A 22,408-nucleotide genomic window follows, 5' to 3' on the forward strand; every position below is an offset into this window, starting at 1 on the left:
TGTTTCTTTTAGTGGCGTGTAACTGCTTTGCGCCCGGGGTGAGTTTTTATTTTTATACTGTTTTCTTCGTCTGGCCGAATTTTTGGCCATTTTTTCTTTCAAGTTGCAAGGCAGCTAGATTGATTGTTAGATGCAAAACAAGCATCGTAAACCTTCTGGTGGGAATTTAAATCAGAACTGCAACTCTTAGGATAGAGAGGATCGTTCTGCCTTTCAGCTGTTTTCTTCCACTCCAGCAAAATTTAAAAAAACAAAACAAAACACTAGAATTTATTTATACGTATTTGATGTTGTAGGTGAAAAGAATTAAATACTTCACTGATCTATTTATATAATGTCTGGATTTATTCTGCGCAGGTCAGGCCGAGAAAGGGTCCATAGATTTTTTTCTATTTTATCAAAACTCGCTTTTTGATTCTAAAGCTTTTTAAACCGTAGCCGTTTAAATTGTTGGCAAAATCTTCTCGCTTTGTTTTTGTCTGCTGGAACCCTCCCCAAACTCGGCGGCTCACGATATCGTGATGTTCTTGAAAAGAAAACTAAACCCATCTCGGTTTCCTTCACTACAAATTCAACAAATTTTTTTGTGCGTGTTTCGTGTGAACCTTGAGTTGCAAGCAAAAAGTTTTCGGATCCTTATTTCTGAATGCAGCCGCTCTGATTTTTGCGTCCGATCGGCGTGTCGGTGAGAGGAAGAGGGGAGCGATTCGGCACAAGCCATTTTCTCCTGCATGAACTGTGTAAACACCAAAATTTGGATATTGGACGGTTGTTTTTTTTCCCCTCCTACCGAAAGGAAAGAAGATTGGATCACTTCCCAAGATTGCGCCTGTCAAATTTCAGCTCTGCACACGATATTCAGGGGGGGAAAAAGAAAAAAAAATCAGAACGAAAGAACCGCAGTCCGTTTATAAACCAGAAACAAGCTAATAAGCGCTTCTTTTGATCATTATTATTTTTTTTTTCCTCAAAGTCTTTTTAAAGCACTGGGTTTCAGCTGCAGTTTGTGTTTTCGTTCAGCTACATGATGCCTGTAAATAGAATTTTAAATTCTGCATTTCACCACTTCTTCTCTCTCGCATTTCGAGGCGGGCCTAATTTCCCGCCCCCCTTGTAAAAACTCCGAAAATTGTTCTTTAAACTGAAGGTGTGTGAAAGAGAGAAAAAGGGAGAGGCTAAAGTTTTAAAAGATGAACTGACACACATTTGTAGATTGTAGTTAACATAGATCTTTTCCCTTCTTGCCTTCTGCAAAAGGACCCTCCATATTCCTGGCTCTTCTTTTATTTTTTCAGAGAGTTATAAATGGAAAAGACCATCAACTTAAAAGTTTATCCTTAGCCACAAGACTTTCTTGCATGCCATTTTAATCCCCCCTCCCCTTTCCTTTGTGTCCTTTAGCCTTTGGTGTGATGCAAAAAAAAAAATCCTCTTTCCGTGTCACCTCAAAATATGGCAGGCAGATTTAATTTAATTAGCCTTCATCCGATTGGAAAGCTGATTCAAAGCGCTTGGCTTTAATTTGTCCTGTGGCTTTTAAAGAGCATTTTTTCGCCAGAGATGTGCCAGACTGAAAATTGTGGGTATCGTAAGCGCTAACACAACACTTGGTCGTCGACAGAAGGCTGAACTGCTTAAAAGTCCGTCGAAGATGATCAACAGAAGCTGAATAAGATGATGTTCATAGCAAAAGTTTCTTCTCTCGTCCTGTATAAATCACATTCTTTTTTTAAAATTTTATTTTAAAGATGGTATCGTACCTGTTCATGTTTTAATCTTGCAAACCTGTACAGTAAAATCTTTTTTTGTTTGTTTGTTTTTGTTTTGTTTTTTTGGGTGGGGGGCTTCTCCTGTGTTTTGTCTTTTCATGTAGAGCAGATATTTGAAAGGGCAAACGGTGAATAACATTTGCAGACACGCGACACATTTTAAAATCTTTCGGAGAACTGCCAAGGCCGGTAAAAGACAGTTCTCGTTCGCCCTTATATGGGGTTGTTTTTCTTTTTTTGGGAGGGTTTTCGTTTTTGTTTGGTTTTTTTTTTTCTTCCAGTTTCTATGGTTTCTCCTTTCAAATATGTGATTGTATTAGCTCTTTCCATACGAAAGAATTATCCTTATTTAAATTAAAAAAAAATAAAGAAATAAAAGCAAGGCCGTTTTCGTGTCGTGCTTGGTCCAGTTTTGCAGAGGCAGGAGTTAATTAAGAATGCAGCTTGAAGAGACGCAGGGGCAAAATTCCATTTCTGTCGTGAAAAAGATCCACACACAAGATCGTGTCATAGAGCTAAATAGAGTGTTCATCCCAAATTGTACAGCTAAAAATCTGTCGAGATTCTCCAGTCATCCAGGTCATGGTTATCCCAAAGATGCCTTTTTTTTGGGAGGCAAAAACAAAAAGTCCATTTGCTTCCCGAAAAAGCACCTTTGGGACAACCATGACCTGAATGACTGGAGAATCTCGACAGACTTTTAGCTGTACAATTTGGGATGAACAGCCTTGGAATGGTGTGGAAGTAGGAATGGATTTCCAGAGGAAAAAAATTGCAGACTACAGGAACGATTTGCACCACTCGGGTGACCCTGAGGACACAGATAAACCTCCAAGTGGCCTCAGCGACACTCTTGTTAGTTGCGAAGTTGTTTCCGACCCATCGCGACCCCATGGACAACGTTCCTCCAGGCCTTCCTGTCCTCTACCATCCTCTGGAGTCCATTTAAGCTCACGCCGACTGCTTCAGTGACTCCATCCAGCCACCTCCTTCTCTTCCGTTCCTTTCTTCTTTTGCCCTCCATCGTTCCCAGCATTCGGCTCTTCTCCAGGGAGTCCTTCCTTCTCATTAGGTGGCCAAAGGATTTTGAGTTTCCTCTTCAGGATCTTCTAAAGAGCAGTCAGGGTTGATCTCCTCTAGGACTGAGCGGTTGGATCGCCTTTCAGTCCAAGGGACTCGCGGGAGTCTTCTCCAGCACCAGAGTTCAAAGGCCTCCATTCTTTGGCGCTCAGCCTTTTCTTATCGTCCAACTTTCACAGCCATCCATTGCAACTGGGAAAACCGTAGCCTTGACTATATGCACTTTGGTTAGCAGGGTGATATCTCTGCTTTTTTCTCTGCTTTTTCATATGCTGTCTAGATTTGCCATAGCTTTCCTCCCCAGGAGCAAGCGTCTTTTAATTTCTTAGCAACTGCATCTTACAAACATCAAATAAATCAGCAGTCGTCGAATTACTGATAAGTTACAACAGGCCTCCTCAGCCTTCCTTGTGGTCCAACTTTCACAGCCATCCATTGCAACTGGGAAAACTGTAGCCTTGACTACGCAGTTTTGTTGGCAGGGTGATGTCTCTGCCTCTAAAAGGATGCAAGTGACCAGCTGACCACAAGGAATATAAATCCTTCCATTTCCCACCACCCAGTCAGAGGTGAAGAAGCTTCTTGGATGAGAAATGAAACATCTTCAAAAAAAAATGAAAGTCCAGTTGCCTCCTAAAAAAAGCATCTTTGGGACATCTATCCAACTGCCCCTCTGAAATTCCAACAATTTGCATTCACCCTGGTGTGATTTTTGTTTGATCTTGTTACCATGCATCACTGCAAGTAATGCAATTAGCTATAGTCACAAAAGCAAGATTTCATAAGGGTGAATGTGTAAAGAGAAAAAGAATTTTAAAAGAATTTTTTTTTAGGGCCACTTTATTAGGTGGGCATTTGCTCCGCAGCAAATAATTACAGAAATTGGGTAATGCAAATAGATTTGCAGTTGGGAGATGTAGTGTAAAACATCTGGCAACATTGGCATTCTGATTCTGGCATTCTGAATGTATAAAATATTTAAAAAGTCACGACTTTGGTGGCTACAAGATCTAAATCAGTCGGTTTAGGAATACTAGGAATTCTGGAGACTAATTTCCCTGGCAATCAACCAGATTGCAAATGGTTAAGACTATCTGGGGGGAAAAAAATAGCACATCCTCTATGGTTTCTTGTTCCTATGGCAACTGTCCGGGTCCGTGACGTCACCTCCGGTCCTGCCTTCCTGCTTTCTCCACGATAGAGGGGAGCAGAGCGGATCTTATGTTCGCCGCCTCCTTTCTCCCTCCCCTTTTTTATAATTGGTACGTCCCATCTCCGCCGCCTGAATACCGGCACGAAGGCGAGCGCATTCCAGGAAAAGGGGGGCGGGCGGGGAGAAATTACGGAGTTTGAACCAAGCAGGCGAGCCAGAAGCAGAAGGAATCGGGTGAGTTTCTGGAAATAATCGGAAAGAAAGTGAAAGCAAACCCCTGGGGTATTATCCATAAGATTTAGACTTTTTTTCCCCCCTCCAGGCGTGCATATATAGCCTTTGGGATGGACGCGGGGTGCAAAAATAAGAATAGGGGTTAATGCAAAATATTGGGAGGGTGTGGAAGCAGAGAGAATTGCTGGAGAGAGTTTGCACGCTGCAATGCTGATGGGTGATGCGTTAAAGGCATTGTTGCATGATACAAGCTGATTTCAAGTCCAGCTGCCTTTTGCAATTGACTACTGATGGGTAATTATGGTCAGCTGTTTAGACTGGCGCTGGCATTTTTATCCACCTAGCAAATCCCTCCCAAGGACCCGGGAAAGGCAGATGTTGTGGTTGGATAAAGGTTAAAGGCATGGCATTGCATTGCATTGCATATCTTTCTAAATTGTTACCTTCTCCAGTTCTTCCTCTTCTGCTGTCTCCAGATACTGCCACTCTCCCCTGTTATTATGCTTAATGGGTTGTCGCTCAATCAGCCAAATTTTTAGACTTGGTCCACCTTCAAGTCCCTTGTAGCTCAGGGTTAAACTTTGGGCTCCTTGCTGCCCGCTGAGCTTGGTTGTTTTCTTGCAGGCGTTTCATGACTCTACTAGGTTACATTATCAGGGCTAGTGGGTGTGAGGGTTTGCTCTCTTGTTTATTTATTTATTTATTTTTTAATTTGATTTATATGCCGCCCTTCTCCGAAGACTCAGGGCGGCTTACAATGTGCTCAGCAATAGCCTTCATCCTTTTGTATATTTATACAAAGTCAGCTTATTGCCCCCACAAACTGGGTCCTCATTTCACCTACCTTAGAAAGGATGGAAGGCTGAGTCAATCTTGAGCCTGGTAAGATTCGAACCCTGCAGTAATTGCAGGCAGCTGGTCTTAATAACCAGCTTATTAACAGGGTGCCTTAAACCACTGTACTACCAAGGCTCTTATATACAGTGGCTTGCCCTGTCGGTGTGGTTTTCTCCTTGGTAATCCCTCAATTAAGATATTATTCTCTGCTTGATTGTCTGGAGTTAATCCCTGCTTATCTTAAGTGCTGGCAGCTAGAGAGGATGCGTTTTGGTCGTTTGGTTTCCTCCTTTTTTTTTTCTTAATCGTTTCTTCTGAACGGTGGGGAAACGTGGTTTATCCCTCTGTGTCTGTGGATGGCTGACTGGTCTGAATAACATAACTTTTCCAACACTTTTGAGAGCGTGACAGATTATTTTTATTTCTTCTGAATGGGACTGATTTTCCTTTTCTTTCTTTTCTTTTTCTTTTTTTTTTAGATGCCACTCAGATCATTCTGAAAAATGCTCGGATTCTTAAAGCAGCCAATTGTCTTTTCGGTGGAAATCAATGTCAACCTGGTGGTTTTGACTGTAGTCGGGTTGATCAGCCGGCTGTGGGCTCTGTCCTACCCCAGAGCTGTAGTGTGAGTAAACATATTCCAATATATGGGGATACCATAGATTTAATAGACTGAAAATGTCTGTATCAACAGTGGCTCTTCCAAGGATTAAAACAAAACTTTTCTCTCTGGCTATTTATAAAAAAATGTCTACGGAAAACCTCACCTTTGAATTTTTAGAAGCTTTTAATCCAGCCACATAAAGTATTTATTATTCAGTCCAGCTTTTGGAGTGTGAAAAAGCCTGGAAAACAAATTGAGATTAACATTAATCAGGCTGTGGTGGTGCACAATGGAGTTTGGATATTTTTTACGCTCTGATGGAATTGTAGCTGAATGGATGAACAGAACTACAGTAGCGGCCAAAATTGTGGAAACCTTTTGGGAAAAGTGTATTTTTGAGGTTTGATGGCTAATAACACCACTTTTATTTTGGAGTTTCAAGATAATCCTATTCCACTGCTGGAATGGCCTGGGAATAGCCCAGACCTTAACCCGATGGAACATGTTAGTCAGAAGTGACCCAGCAATAAAACCCAGTTAATAGAAGCCATCATTCAATCTTGGTTTCACATGATAACAGCTGCAGAACTAAAAGACTTGGTTCACTCCATGGGAAGACGTTGTAAGGCCGTCATTCATGCTAAAGGTTACCCAACTAAGTATTAACTGACATGGGGATCCTTTTTGTATATCTTGTTTCTTCTATGGTATATAATTTTTGTAACACTCATTTTTTCTACGTGTTTCACTTTTCTTCTTTATACTGTAACTGCTCTTCTAATAGCAAATCCTTCCTAAAAGTTATTGCATTACATTCTTGATTAAATTATCTTTCCATTGATATATAATTTTACAGTACTACTCCAAAAAAAAAAAAAAAAGTGGTGTTATTAGCTAGTTTTAGAAAATACACTTTTTGCAAAAGGTTTCCACAATTTTAGCCACTACTATAAACTGCTAAATTTGGCTTCGTGCTGTATTGTGCTTCGGATATGCAAGATAATTCTCGATTTACGACTGTTAATTCAGCCCAAAATTTCAGCTGCTGAGAGACCGTTGTTAAAAGACAATTTTGCCTCACTTTATGACCATTTCTCAGCATAGACAGTAAGTGAATCTCAGAGGTTAAGTGAATCACTTGTCAACCGTGTTACTAATTTAACAACTGCAGTGATTGGCTTATGATCATTTTTCACACTTATAGACCGTTGCAGCATCCCAACATGGTCACGCGATCAAAATCCAGAGGATTGGCCACTGACTCACATTTATGACAGTTGCAGTGTCCACATGATCCCCTTTTATGACATTATGACAAGCAAAGTCCATTGGAAGACCAGATTCAGTTAACAACCGTGTTCCTAATCTTAAAAACCGTGGGGACTCACTTAGCGACTCTGGCAGGAAAAGTTTTAAAGGGGGGCAAAACTCAATTAGCAAATTTTCTCACTTAGCAACATAAATTCTGGGCTCAATTGTGGTCGTACGTCGAGAACTATCTGTAACTTTAATGCTTCGTGTTTTGGGACTGAAATCTGGTGAATTTCTTCTCCATTGGGGTCAAATCCAATTCCTTGATGAAGAAATTCTCTCCCTCTCTCTCTCTCTCTCTCTCTCTCTCTCTCTCTCTCTCTCTCTCTCTCTTTTTTAAAAAATTATTTTATTGCATTATTCCAGTTTTGATGAAGTTTACTACGGCCAGTTCCTCTCCTTGTACATGAAGCGGATATTTTTCATAGATGATAGTGGGCCACCGTTCGGCCACATGCTTTTCGCTTTGGGAGGTATGCAAATTTTCAAAGAATTCATCCTGTGTTGCAAGAATAAATTAAGGCATCTCTCCGCACTCAGTCTGTATTCCCAGGAATTTGAATATTAGCAAATTGCCTGAAATATTGCCTGCAAATAAAGAGAGGGAAAAATAAAAGCCGGCTAGGTGACTTTGGGTCGCTCACCAGGAGACGGGGAATTATGGTTCCATCTTATTTATGAAACTCAGCTGGTTGACTTTTTGGGCCAATCAGCAGGAGACAGTGAGTTCTTGTCCCGCCTTAAGACATGAAAGGCAGCTGGGTGACTTTGGGCCAATGACCAGGAGATGGTGAATTCTAGTTCCACATTAAGACATGAAAGGCAGTTGGGTGACTTTAGGCCAATGACCAGGAGACAGTGAGTTCTAGTCCCACCTTAGCCATGAAAGGAAGCTGGGTGACTTTGGGCCAATCACAAGGAGACTGGGAGTTCTAGTCCTCCTAGTTAAAACTTTAGCCCTGAGGCTATGACATTCCTGCCACGATTAAGTGTTTTATATAATTGAGCTCCCCTTCTTTCCTTTAGGGTTACCTCCCTCTTCCCCTTTTGTTAGTCATAATACCTGAATTTCACAATTTGTGACCCAGGCAGGAGTTCTGATGTTTTAGGACCCTTGCTTCAATTGGTTTGACTTACGTTAGATCATTTTTTTAGTATGAAGTATTTCTGCGGTTTTAGGTAGTATCTATTTTTATGGATTTTTATTTTTGTTGTACGCCACCCAAAATCCATGGCAGTGGAACATCTGGGCTATATGTCAATTCAAATAATAAAAGAGTTGAACTGATTATGGTGTAGAATGGAGAAACTGGTGGGGGGGAAATCCATCTATTGCTGAGGAATCCTTAGGGATACATCCAGATGTTTAGCCAGCCTCCACTTTTAATTTAAGTTTGGGTTCTGTGACCTGGAAAATTTATTTTTCTCTTTCCCTTCCTTTTCAGGTTATTTAGGGGGATTTGATGGAAATTTCTTGTGGAACAGGATAGGAGCAGGTAAAGTTGTTTATGGTTCACCTTCTAGCTAAACATTGATAAGGACACGGCTACCTGTTAAAACTAGAGAGGGAAAAAAAACTAAAAGAAACTAGCCTAAATGGTTTTTTAATTGGGATTTTAAATTTTATGGATTTGGGGTTTTAAATTGGGTAGCCAATGATTTAATTCTTTTAATTATCTTAACTTTTGCATTTGTATGTTTTTTAATTTTGGCTGTTCACCGCCCTGAGTCCCTTCTGGGAGAAGGGCGGTATACAAATTAAATTAATAAATAAATAAATAAATATAATGCCTGCGTTGTCTACAAATCTTTGTTCTTGTATTATTCCTGATGAAAAATGTAGAATAGAATAGAATAGAATAGAATAGAATAGAATAGAATAGAATAGAATAGAATAGAATAGAATATGGAAAGAATAGAATTGAATAGAGAAAATAGAATAGAATAAATAGAATAGCATAGCATAGCATAGCATAGCATAGCATAGCATAGCATAGCAAATATTTATTGGCCAAGTGTGATTGGACACACAAGGAATTTGTCTTCGGTACATAAGCTCACAGTGTAGATAAAAGCCATAAGTAATAAATCATGATTATAGTCATCATAAATACGTTCATCATGAATCATAAGAGGCAACGCTTAGCGATAGTCATAGGATACTAAATAAGCAATCAAAATCACACTAGGAAACTAAATAAAGCAATGTAAATAAGATACCAGCAACAAGGTTATAGTCATAAGTAAAAAAAAAAAAAGGAGATAGGTAATAGGAAGGATGAGAAGAAGAATAATAGTGCAGTCTTTGTAAATAATCTGACAGTGTTGTGGGACTTAGTTGTTTAGCAGAGTGATGGCACGCGGGGGGGGGGGGAACCGTCCTTCTGTCTAGTTATTCTGGTGTGCAGTGCCCTATATAACGTCGTTTTGAGGGTGGAAGAACTAATCCAGAGAGGCAGCTAAACAAACCTGCAATTGACTCGAGAGAGGCAGGTAAAAAAACCTGCAATTGATGCATAGGTTGGTACTGATTTTTCTCTTTCTTTTATTCTAGAATACAGCTCCAATGTGCCCATCTGGGCTTTGCGGCTACTACCAGCCATAGCTGGTGGCTTATGCGTTCCCTTGGCGTACCAAATCCTGGTTGAATTACATTTCACCCATCTCGTTGCCCTGGGTGCTGCCGTCCTGATTTTACTCGGTAAATTAAGATCTCGTTCCTTTTCAATTCTCCATCGTTGGTGCCATTGTTCTCATGTAGTTTTGACAGAACCTTTCTGAGATTTTTCACTTATTCGGTATGACTTGGTTCACTCCATGGGAAGATGATGTAAGGCCGTAATTCATGCTAAAGATTACCCAACTAAATATTAACTGACAAGGTGATAATTTTTGTATATCTCATTTTTTCTACGTGTTTCTTCTTTATACTGTAACTGCTATTCTTCACAGCTGCAAATCCTTCATAAAAGTTATTGCATTACATTCTTGATTCAATTATCTTTCCATTGACGTATAATTTTATGGCACTGCTCCCCAAAAAAGTGGTGTTATTATTAGCTAGTTTTAGAAAATACACTTTTCCCAAAAGGTTTCCACAATTTTGGTCGCTACTGTATATATTGCTTGCTGTATCTGGGCTCTCCAGTTTCAGGCACTTTACGACTTGTGGACTTCAATTCCCAGAATTCCTCAACCAGCCATGGCTGAGGAATTATGGGAGTTGAAGTCCACAAGTCGGAGGTTGGAAATCCCTCCTGTAAAAAGCTCATAGAAGAATCAGTATAGGGGGGGGGAAAAAAACCCTCAATTCTCATTTCTCCTTTTGTGTCTTAACAGAAAATTCACTAATTACTCAATCCAGGTTGATGCTGCTGGAGTCAATTTTAATTTTTTTCATCCTGCTGGCAGTTTTATCTTATCTGAAATTTCACAACACGCAGAAACAAAGGTAAGAGGTTTCTTTAATGTTCCACCTTTGTTTGCATTGTTTGCAATGAAGTTCCCCAAATCAGGCCAAGCAACAGCATGTCTTTTGCATTTACACTAAGGGGACCTGTGACCCAGACTAACATGGTTTATAAATGGTGGTTTAAGGCTCAGCCAAAACCAGCTGGGGATGAATTCTGCAACAAAACTGGGCTTAAAATTTTTCCGTGAATTTTTTTTTTTTGTAGTATGTAATGTACAGTACAACTTACGGCCACAATTCAGCCCGACATTTCTGTTGCTAAGGGAAATAGTTGTTAAGTGAATTTTGCCCATTTTATAACCTTTCTTGCCCTAATTAAATCATGAGCCTCGAGCCACGCTTCAAAAGAAATCCAGTTATTTATTAGGAGCTTCATGTCGGCATGTTCCAAGTGAAGCCAACTCTGACACCACGTAATTTACGGCCCAGGCTTGATCCTGTTTCCCTGCTCCCTCAGGGTGTGTCATCAGTCATTCGCCAATGGAGCAATTTTGCGGGTTGTAGAGATCACTCTCCTCCAGCCACTGTGGGTAACCCTGGGAGACAGCCTTGAGAGAGATATGTCTGGAATGTGCTTTTGTTTTTGGCTACTGTGCTGCTTCGCTGTTTTCCCATCCCCCTTGCCTATGACAACTTGAGAGCAGGCCAGGGATGCTTTGCGAATTGACAACTCTGCAGTTGTTAAATTAGTAAGAAGCCAGATTAAGTGAATCTGGCTTCCCCATTGAAGGGGAAGGTTGCAAAGGCGGATCACGTGACCCCGGGACACAAAGACCGTCATAAATATGAACCACTTGCCAAGCATTCGAATTTTGATCATGTGATGGTGGGGATGCTTCAATGCTCGTAAGAGAGAAAAAACGGCCACCATTGCTTTTTTTCACTTGCGTTGTAACTTTGAACTGTCACTGAATGAATCTGGAATTTTCTTTTTTTTTTTAAGCCCTTTTTCTGCAAGATGGTGGATTTGGCTGTTGCTAACGGGGATCTCCTGTTCCTGTGCAGTTGGGTAAGCTTATCTCTTGATGGTCTGCTATGATATTTGATAACTGCCTTGTTCATAAACATCTTAGCCGTGTCCAACTGTGACTTTAAGACTTGTGGACTTCAGCTCCCAGAATTCCCCATGCTGGCTGAGGAATTCTGGGAGTTGAAGTCCACAAGTCTTAAAGCTGCTAAGGGTTGAACCACTCCCGTCTTAGATTTTCTGGCAGTCTCCCCTGTCCCTTCTGGGCCATTCATGTTCTCCTCCTTCCCTGAGTCTCCATTTGAGGTGACATGCAAATGCAGCCAGCTTCTCCTTCTAATGGTGGCATTTCTTTCTTTTTTAAAAAAATATATTGTTTTTTATTATACATTTCCTTTTGTTATATATACATCACGTTTCCATTTCTGCAACGACAGTGTACTGTCCATATCAAATCTCTTTTGAATATACATAATATTATACACCTTAATTAGAGCCGTTTTTCTTGTAATATATACAATATAATCTTCACTTCTGGCCATTCTGTACAATTTAATCTGTAATCAAATGTAAAATAATAATAATTATAATTATAATTTACAAATTATTGTAAATTTGTATTTTTGTATTTGTATTATTGTAAGGTGTTACAAAAAACCACCTTACTCGGAACAGCTTACATCCTCCAACGATACCTTAACAGTTCCTAGGTCCTTGGTTAGGATTCGAGCTGCTGAGCTATTAACCAGCCTCAAAGGCTGTGAATCTCACCAAAGATTAACCAATAATAATAATAATATCTAGGACGCTGGCAGCAACCCGTATCAACCATTAGCACCAGTCAATGGTATTTATGACACATTTTTAAATGTTCAGTTGACTGAACATCTCATGTTTAATGAATAAAAACAATAATAATAATAATAACAACAACAACACAATAATATTGCTAATGGTGGCATTTCATGCTTGCTTTGCAGGGTGAAATATATGGGCCTCTTCACTTACCTCCTCATTCTGAGCCTGGCGGGGATCCATTCCTGGCAACTGATTGGCGATCGCTCCTTGTCCAATGTAAGTCGGAGGGTGAAATAGGATGAGGTCGCTCTGAGATGATGGGAGTTGATCCCCAGGACTTCTGGAGAACTTTGGATTTCAGAATCCGTGGGTTTTAGCTTGGCACGGCAGTTTTTCGTGGAACGTATTCAGTCAAGGTTGAAGAAATGTGTTTTCCCATACCTGTTTGATGGTAAAAATTGGGAATATTGGTAAATTAAATGCGAGGCTCTCTAACATAGAACTGTCATATCCATCAGATAGAAAATGATAGATAGATAGATAGATAGATAGATAGATAGATAGATAGGATAGGTACGTAGATAGGATAGGTAGGTAGAAAGGTAGATAGATAATAGATAAATAAGGTAGGTAGATAGAAAGTCATAGAAAGGCAGATAGATAGAAGATGATAGATAGATAAGGTATATATGTATGTGTGAATGTGTGTATGTGTCTGGTTATTCGGATTTTCTCCCGCGTAAAATTAGAAGTGTCTTGGTGACGTTTCAACAAAATCTCATTCGTCATCTTCAGCTGGTGTTTTCAGCTTCGTGCTTCTAGGAGCAATGTGTGATCGCTCCTAGAAGCACGAAGCCGAAAACAGCAACCTGAAGATGACGAATGAGACTTCGTCGAAACGTCGCCAAGACACTTCCAATTTTACGCGGGAGAAAACCCGAATAACCAAAGACCTACATACAAACACCCACGAAAACCTCAGAAAACAGAGAGAGAGAGAGAGAGAGAGAGTATTGAATTATTGAATTGAATTATTTTGAATTATTTCTAAACGTAACAAAGGCAGGGTAAAAGTAATAAAATTTAAATTTGTTGAAAGCATTGATTTAAGCTTAAACAAGGAGCCATGCCCCTGATCTCTCTGACCCGCAGAGACACACACCTGTTCAGGTTTTTGGGTGCCTAGAGTGGGTTATTTTAGAGGCAGCTTCATCCGGCATCCTTTAGTTTAGGAAGCCCCTTAGAAGCCCAGGTGAACCGTTCTGCCTTTTCCATTTTAGGTCTCCCTGCTGGGGCATTTCTTGGCCCGGGGTTTAGCTCTCCTCATCCTCCCGGTCGCTCTCTACCTCTCGTTTTTCTACATCCACTTGGTTTTGTTGTACCGATCCGGTCCCCACGATCAAATCATGAGCAGCGCCTTTCAAGCTAGCTTAGAGGTGAGACCGAACTGCGTCTGGGGCTAATTGGTCAAAGAGAGAGAAATTTTGGGATCCTTCCTTCCCTCCCTCCCTTCCCCTCTTTCTTTCTTTCTTTCTTTCTTTCTTTCTTTCTTTCTTTCTTTTTCTCTCTCTCTTTCTTTTTTCCCTCCCTCCTTCCCCTCTTTCTTCCTTCCCTCCCTCCCTTCCCCTCTTTCTTTCTTTCTTTCTTTCTTTCTTTCTTTCTTTCTTTCTTTCTTTCTCTTTCTTTCTTTCTTTTTCTCTCTCTCTTTCTTTTTTCCCTCCCTCCTTCCCCTCTTCCTTCCTTCCCCTTCCCTTCCTTCTTTTCTTTCTTTCTTTCTTTCTTTCTTTCTTTCTTTCTTTCTTTCTTTCTCTTCCTTCCCTCCCTCCCTCCCTTCTTCCTTTCTTCCTTCCTTCCTTCCTTCCTTTCCTTCTCCTAACAGCCGTTTTTTCCCTCCACTTTTGAAACTTTTACTTTTGTTTTTTATATCCATTATATGTTAATTGACGAACTGAATCCTGATTTATTTCAACCCCCTGCTGGACTTTATCTGCTCTTTCTTCTTTCTTTCTTTCTTTCTTTCTTTCTTTCTTTCTTTCTTTCTTTCTTTCTTTCTTTCTTAATTTTTAATTTATTTATTTACAACAAAATATTTATTCACACACAGAAATTTACCAATTTCTATACAGGTAGTTTTTTCACGTACGACCACAATCGAGCCCAACGTTTGTGTCGTTAAGTGAGACATCTGCCCCGCTTTGCGACCTTCCTTGCCACAGCTGTTAAGCAGTTGTTAAATCAGTAGCAAGGCTGTTCGGTGCTTCCCCCTTGACTCTTGTGTGTGTGTGTGTGTGTGTGTGTGTGTGTGTGTATGTTTTTTTTAGGGAGGGCTTTCTCGCATCACTCAGGGGCAGCCGTTGGAAGTGGCTTATGGTTCCCAGATTACTTTGAGGAATATCTTGGGCAAACCCTTACCGTGTTGGCTTCATTCCCACCGGAATACCTACCCCATCAGGTGAGAAGGGAAGTTTTGCACCTGGGACGTTGTGTACAACCCCGGCCTGTCTCACAATGGATTCCATTCACAGGTGGGATTCATTTACCTTCCCTACCGGTTCGCAAATGTGAGCGCACACGCCTCCGTCCATGCATGTTCTTAGCTCACGCATGCACACAGGCTCAAAAATGTGGCTAAATAGGACGCCATTACATCCAGTCGGGTGGGCGGGGCCTATTGCAGTCGGCGCTACCGATTCGCTCTGAACCGGCTGAATCCCATCACTGATTCCATCTCTGGCGGAGATATCTTCCGGCGATGCTTCTTTTCTTCGGCGTGGGAATTTTTTTTTGCCCAAGAAAAAGAGCACAATATCAGAGGACAAGTGGCCAAACTTTATTCAATGATCTTTGGGTGTCTGCTTTTGCGAGAAAGGGGCACTCTGAAAAAAAAAGAAAAGAAAAAGAAACAAAAGACAGAGATTCTTAACACATTTTGGGGTTCAGGGTGTCAGGAACTCTAAAGGAGCTGATTCTTCGACACATTTGGAACATTTGAGTTTGGCGTTTAAACCAAGAGAATTTCATTTTTCCTATTTTTTTTCTTTTGGGCTTCTGCTATTGTACCTTCTAGGAATGAAGTTGCAATCCAGAAATTTTGGGAGGAGTATATTTGTAATTCGGGATTGAAATGAGGGATCTTTGGTGCTTCTCTGAGCGGCACTAGGGATTCGAACTGCTGAACTGCCGACTTTTCGATCGAACAAGCTCAGCGTCTTAGCCACTGAGCCGCCGTGTCCTTTTGATTGCTAGACTAATGTTAATCTTGGGGTTAATTTCTGCTCATTGCTACTGAGGAGGTGGGTTTGGTTTTTTTGTTCCCTTTTTGGTTTATTGAGTGTCTCTTTTGAATGATATGTACATGTGGTTTATATCTGTGTGCCTGATGATGGCCAATTTGGCAGAGGGCCAGGCTCCCAGGAACAAGACCAAACCCCGCCAAGCTCAGAGAGCATCAAGGACCCCTCAATTTTTTTTCCTTTGTCTATTTTCTAATCTAGCTGACCTCAAAGGGCTGATACCTCTGTCTTTTCTTCCTGTTGAATGCAGAAAATAAATATTTTTCCTGTGACTAAAAGAGCCCTTCAGATTATCTTGTGTGGTTACGTCCCGTTTCCTCCGTGTCTTCCCCAGGTACGAAAACGGACGGGGCAGTTCCCATCAGCAACAGGTGACGTGCTACCCTTTTAAGGATGTGAACAACTGGTGGATCATCAAGGATCCTGGAAGGTAGGCCTCTTCAGGTAGTCCTCGAATTTACGACAGTTCATTTAGTGACCGTTCGAAGTTACAAGACACTGAAAAAAGTCACGACAGTTTTTCAAACTTACGACCGCTGCAGCTGTCCCCATGGTTATTATGATTTAAAATTCAGTTGCTTGGCAGCTGGCTTGCGGTCTCCCGAGGTCGTGTGTCTCCCGAGGTCGTGTGATTCCCCAAGCAAAGTCAACCGGGGTGGGTGGGGAGCGAGGCTCACTTAACAACCCTGTTGCTAACTGAACAGGTGCAGTGATTCACTTCAAACCACGGTGGCAAGAAAAGGTCGTAAAATGGGACAAAACTCACTTCACAGATTTCTTGCTTGGCAACATAAATTTTGGGCTCAATTATGGTCGTTAGTTGAGGATTACCTGTACTTTATTTGGCCAAGTGTGATTGCACACGCAAGGAATTTGTTTCCGGTACAGATGAACTCGGAATATTTGCAAGGCAACAGAGGAAATAATCATCCTCATCATCTTCATTTAATCCCTTGCGGGGTAGAATCTGGGCAACTGAATGGAGCTAGCAGAGTATTTTTTACTGGCCGACTGCCCTTCCTGTTGCCAATGCGGAGTTTTGTTCAGGAAATATATCCTCATTGTGCCCAGAGAGAGAAATATCTGCCTCTACCTAGGATCGAACTCACAGCCTCCTGATTGTGAGGCGAGAGCTCCGCCTCTAGGCCACGGCCACCACTCCAGGATACCAATAAAAGGGAGAAGTAACATAGATAATTAAAAAATAATAAAAAATAACATGACAGCCACACTTAATGGATTGACGTACTTTGATTTTGCTGGTTGAAGCCTCCTGTTTTTCTCAGGCAGCAGCTGGTAGCTAGCAACCCGCCACGGCCTGTGAGACACGGCAACATTGTGCAACTGGTCCATGGGATCACAACCCGCTACCTGAACACGTAAGCTGTTTTCTTCTTCGGCTTCTAGCTGCGTGTCGTCATCTCGAAACTGCTGTAATGGTATGTGGCAGGAGTCAGCACCCTGCGGCTCTGGAGCCGCATGTGGCTCTTTCACCCCTCTGCTGCGGCTCCCTGTGACTCAAAATATGCGTCACCCGCCGGCACGCAATTTATTGAGCTTTTCAACCTCCGGTAGGCCAACCATGGATAAATGCAAGAAAAGGAAAGTTTCAGAAGAAAACAGAACGTTTAATTCAACTACATATGCTAGTTTTGTGGCCACTCAGGAAATAGTCAGGCACGGGAAGGTTTTTGTGACTCCCGGTGTTTTCTTTTCTGTGGGAAACGGGTCCAAATGGCTCTTTTGAGTGTTTAAGGTTGCAGGCCCTTATGGGGATGTCCTTGGAGGCTGCGTCCAGAGATGCAGAGATGTGGTCAGTGAAGAGGCAGCTTAGCCCTCTATAACGGGGCTGGGCAAGGGGCTTGAACGAGACCCTCGCCCTAATTTCTCTGCAGCCGGGTGAGAATTGTCTGAGTGCCTCCAGGCTTCCGGGAATTCTCTAGCGTTTTGACACTTAGCTGGGACGATGAAGTCCGCCCATGTGTAAGTGCAATGAAGGAGTTTTAATCCTGTTTTCTGACTGCTACTTGGTGTTCCCCAAGCACTGATGATGTTACCCAGTTGGGTCATGAAATGTCTGCAAGAAAACAACCAAGCTCAGAAAGCACCAAGGACCCCCTTCTCCTCCTCCCCCTCCTCCCCCTCCTCCTCCCACACCCCACTTCCTTCTAGCACTGATGATGTTACCTAGATGGGTCATGAAACATCTTGAAGAAAACAAACAAGCACAGAGAGCACCAGTCCAACTCTGAGCTACAAATATTCTCTCCCGTTGCTTTCTCCGCTCTGCAGGCATGACGTGGCTGCACCCCTCAGCCCGCACTCCCAAGAGGTATCCTGTTACATCGATTACAACATTTCCATGCCCGCTCAGAATCTCTGGAGAGTGGTAAGTGCCAGGCTGTAGAATTGAAAGGGATTGATAAAAAGTTGGACTGAACTAAAAAAATAAAGACGGCAATATCATAGTGATTTCACAGCCCTCTCTAAGCGGTTTACAGAGTCAGCCTCTTGCCCCCAACAATCTGGGTCCTCGTTTTACCCACCTCGGAAGTATGGAAGGCTGAGGGAGGGAGGGAAGAAGAAATGGAGGGAGGGAGGAAGGAAAGAAGGAAGGAAGGAAGGAAGGAGTGCAATAGCACTTAGACTTATATACCGCTTCACAATGCTTTACAGCCTTCTCTAAGCGGTTTACAGAGTCAGCCTCTTGCCACCAACAATCTGGGTCCTCATTTGACCCACCTCGGAAGGACGGAAGGCTGAGTCAACCTTGAGCCGGTCAGGATCGAACTCCTGGCAGTCGGCAGAGTCAGCCTGCAGTACCGCATTCTAGCCACCACGGCGCTATCCTGGCTCTTTAACCCCTTTCCTAACCTAGTTATAATCAAGATGCTGAATCTGATGACGCCGTAGGAGCAATGAAGGCAGAGTATTAGCCGAACTGCGGCATCAGGAAGCGTCTCTTTCTAATACACAGGAAATTGTGAATCGCGACTCGGATAATGAGATTTGGAAAACGATCCTGTCCGAAGTCAGACTGGTCCACGTCAACACGTCGGCCGTGTTAAAGGTGAGGGAGCTTGGGGGTCTCGACCTCTGACGTTTCTTGCGGCCAATGGTGCAGAGAGTTGTAAGGGGACCTTGGAGGTCTTCTAGTCCAACCACCCTAATACCATTTCAGACAAATGGCTTCCCAGTCTCTTCTTAAAAACCTCCAGTGTTGGAGCACTTCTGGTGGCAAGCTGTTCCACCGGTTAATTGTTCTCACTTGTCAAGAAATTTCTCCTTAGTTCCAGGTTGCTTCTCTCCTTGATTAGTTTCCACCCGTCGCTTCTGGTGCTTTGGAGAATAGTTTGACCCCCTTTTGAGTTTCCCTTTTGTGGATGGCTTTTTAACATTCATAAGAATCTGAGCATGCTGTGTGATACCGCTAGTCCTCGACTTATGACCATTTGGTTACCAAGCCTTCAAAGTTATGACAGTGCTGGACCAAAGTGACTTAGCACTGGTCCTTCCCCTTTTTTAACGACGGTCGCAGCGTGCCTGCAGTCACACGATCACCCTTTGCAACTTCCCCAGCTGGTTTCAACAATCCACACCAATTGGGGGAGCCGGCAGGGAAGATTGTAAGTCAGAGTCTCGATTAACGAGAATAATAATTGTAAAATCAGATGCAATCACGTGATGCTTTGCTTAACAATCAACACTGCTTAAGGGTGAATTTTCCGGTTCTAATTGTGGTCATACGTTAAGGACTATTTGTATGTGGGAATGGACTCAGGAGACAGGAAGAAGTCTGGACAAGAGCCAGATCAAGACAACAGATCGGGCTTCCCAGATCCTTCAACCTCTTGAATCCTGGTTGGCATTTTAAACCTCTTTTTTGTTCTTTTTTTGTTTGTTTTTTTTAAACCATTCCTTTCTTTTTCTCCCCTCCAGCTGAGCGGAGCTTCTCTCCCCGAGTGGGGGTACCGACAACTGGAGGTGATTGGCGAGAAGATCTCCAAGGGGTACCACCAAAGCATGTTGTGGAACGTGGAGGAACACCGATACGGGAAAAGTTAGTTTTTAGGAAAATCTCTTTGGATGTGAATCTAGGTTTCCTGCCCTCCCCCGCAAAATTCTGGAACGTCTTCCCCGTGCCCCCCACCCCCCCCCCCAAAAAAGTCCCACTCAATCCAGATCTGGAGTGGTTGTCCTTGACTTAATGGCCACAATTGAGCCTAAAAAAAATCCTGTTGACAAACGAGACAGTTGTTAAGTGCCCTGTTTTAATGACCTTTTTTGCCACAGTTGTTAAGAGAATGATTGCTTAAGTTGTTAAGTGAGTAACACGGTTGTTAAGTGAATCTGGCTTTCCCCGTTGACTTGAAGGTCGCAAAAGCGGATCACTGTGATCCTGGGGACACTGCAACCGTCATAAATACCCTGTTTCCCCCCAAAATAAGACCTCCCCTGATAATAATCCCAATCGGGCTTTTGAGCGCATGGCAAGAAGTCCAAGCGCTTATTTCAGGGTTCAAAAAAATATAAGACGGGGTCTTATTTTCGGGGAAACACGGTACATGCCAGGTGCCAAGTGTCTGCATTTTGATGGGCCATGGAGATGCAGCAGTGGTCGTAAGTGTGAAAAACGGTCATAAGTCGCTTTTTTCAGTGCTGTTGTAACTTTCGTCACTAAATGAACTCTTCATAAGTCAAGAGCTACCTGTCTGTTGACCCTAATTGTCGTCTGTGAGCAGTGGTCTAAACTCACCTGGGTTTAGAGATCAACCCCGAAGGATTGTGGGAGAAAGTTTGGCCCCCAACTAACCTGATTTTTCAGATCTTTCTTCTTTTAATCTTTTGCAGGCCATGAGCAGAAAGAGAGAGAGGTGGAATTGCATCTGCCCACTCAGATCAACATTAGCCAAAATCTCACCTTCGTTGCCAAGTTCACCGAACTGCAGGTGAGAGAAAGTCAGCCTTTGATAAAGTCACAGGGTGGACTTCATTTCCCAGAATTTTTGGCAGTCGCCATGCTTGTCCAGGGGATTCTGGGAATTGAAGTTCATTTATTGATTTTGTCAATCCCACCACCCCCACTTCCATTTTCCCATCACGTACACACACAGCTTTATTGCCCTTCCATCAGGGGTGAAATCCAGCAGGTTCTGACAGGTTCTGGCGAACTGGTAGCGGAAATTTTGAGTAGTTCGGAGAACCGGTAGCGGAAATTTTGAGTAGTTCGGAGAACTGGCAAATACCACCTCTGGCTGGTCCCAGAGTGGGGTGGGAATGGGGATTTTGCAGAATACTTCCCCTGCCACACCCACCAAGCCACGCCCACAAAACTGGTAATAAAAATTAGGAATTTGAATTCCTCCACTGGCTTCCATCCTTCCCCTCCCCTTCCAGCCCTTGATGGCAGGATGCCCGTGAGGCGCCAAGCCGAACCAGGCAGAGCTGGCACCCAAGCTACAGCCCCTAAACAAACCACAATGTTAAGTGTGTTGTGTAAATCCCGCCAGCCGGTTGCACAATTTGGGAGTTGTAGACTTTAAAGAGACATTCTGAATTAGGGACCGTATCAACTCGTAGCTTGCATTGATATCCGGGAATGTCTGCCGAGCCCAATTCTTGTGTTTCGTTCTAGTGGAAGATCCTTACCCTGAAAAACGAGGACACGGAACATAAATACAGCTCCTCTCCCTTGGATTGGATCACCCTGGAGACCAACATTGCTTACTGGTTCCATTCCAGCTCAGGGGTGATTTTACTGGGATTTTTATGTGGGATTAGAAATCATGTTTTCTGGAATACTTGTGGGCAATCTCCTGAACTCCCTTTGCTCCAGAGAGAATTTCAGCAGCCTATATCCTGCCGTCCTTTTTTAGCCATACAGGCAAGTCCTCGATTAACAACCAGGACTGAGCCCAAAATTTCTGCTTGCAAAGCAAGGCATTTGTTATGTGAGTTCTGCCTCATTTTGAGACCTTTCTTGCCACTAAGCAAATCATTGCAGCCGTTAAGTTGGTAACACCCTTGTTAAAGTGAACCTGGCTTCCCCGTGGACTTGGCTTGTCAGGAGATTGCAAAAGGGAATCACCTGACCCCACCCCCTCCGGGACGCCCTCATAAATATGAACTATCATGCGCCCATCAGATGCTGCAAAAGTCATAACTCTGAAACACAGTCAGTCCCCTTTTTCTCCGTGCCGTCATAACACAACTCAAAGCACCTTCTCGATCTTTCTTGGCCAGGCACAAATTCACCTTCTGGGCAACCTCGTCAGCTGGACATCGGCCAACGTAGCTACCATCGTCTACATGGCTTTGTTCCTTGGGTACCTGCTCCGCCGGCGGCGGAATATCCGGGATATCCCTGAAGGTCTGGGATCTCTCCAAACCCATCTTGATCTTCCATCCAAGACCCCTTAATTGGGTTGGCCTAGACCTGTTGTAGAAGGTGGAAGCCTAGGACAACCAGTCGGTTGTAGGTCAGTGTGTCTGTTGATGGACGCACTAACTCTTGCTTCGATGAACTCTCCTGGCTAGGGCCGGTCTGCAGGTTCTCTGCACCCATCCTGCAAGATGTCCCTAGGTCCGTGATGGCACGCGTAGCCATATTGGTGGGCATGCGAGATTTTTGGGCCTTCTGAGACCACCAGAAGTAGGAAAACAGGAAGTTTCCTGCCTCCAGAGTGCCTCCAGGAGGTTCGTTGAAGTTGGCAAACAGGCTGTTTCTGCCCTCCGGAGGGTGGGTGGGGGGGGAGGCCATTTTTGCCCTCCCCAGGCTCCTAGAATGGCTCTGGAGCCTGGTGAGAGAGAAAAACGGGCCTACTGGGCCATCAAGTGAAATATTTGGGAATATATTTAACAGCAAGATGCACAACGACAAAAGAAGGTAA

General features: G+C 42.9%; 1 protein-coding gene across 1 annotated transcript in view; it reads left to right on the top strand.

The window, feature by feature from the left end:
• PRRC2B (proline rich coiled-coil 2B) overlaps window positions 1–22,408 on the top strand; it is a 68,847-nt gene that overhangs the window by 42,517 nt on the left and 3,922 nt on the right. The window contains 17 exon segments of the mRNA XM_070955686.1: window positions 5,553–5,698; window positions 7,355–7,461; window positions 8,434–8,484; window positions 9,543–9,689; window positions 10,328–10,439; window positions 11,404–11,469; window positions 12,408–12,501; window positions 13,506–13,661; window positions 14,547–14,677; window positions 15,853–15,948; window positions 16,805–16,897; window positions 17,811–17,907; window positions 18,496–18,588; window positions 19,458–19,578; window positions 20,370–20,467; window positions 21,154–21,267; window positions 21,762–21,888. Coding sequence (XP_070811787.1) covers window positions 5,553–5,698; window positions 7,355–7,461; window positions 8,434–8,484; window positions 9,543–9,689; window positions 10,328–10,439; window positions 11,404–11,469; window positions 12,408–12,501; window positions 13,506–13,661; window positions 14,547–14,677; window positions 15,853–15,948; window positions 16,805–16,897; window positions 17,811–17,907; window positions 18,496–18,588; window positions 19,458–19,578; window positions 20,370–20,467; window positions 21,154–21,267; window positions 21,762–21,888 — 1,849 coding nt within the window.

Source organism: Pituophis catenifer, unplaced genomic scaffold (genome assembly GCF_029215685.1).
Source record: "Pituophis catenifer annectens isolate HBS135680 unplaced genomic scaffold, rPitCat1.0.hap2 SCAF_17, whole genome shotgun sequence".
NCBI classification, from domain to species: domain Eukaryota; kingdom Metazoa; phylum Chordata; class Lepidosauria; order Squamata; family Colubridae; genus Pituophis; species Pituophis catenifer.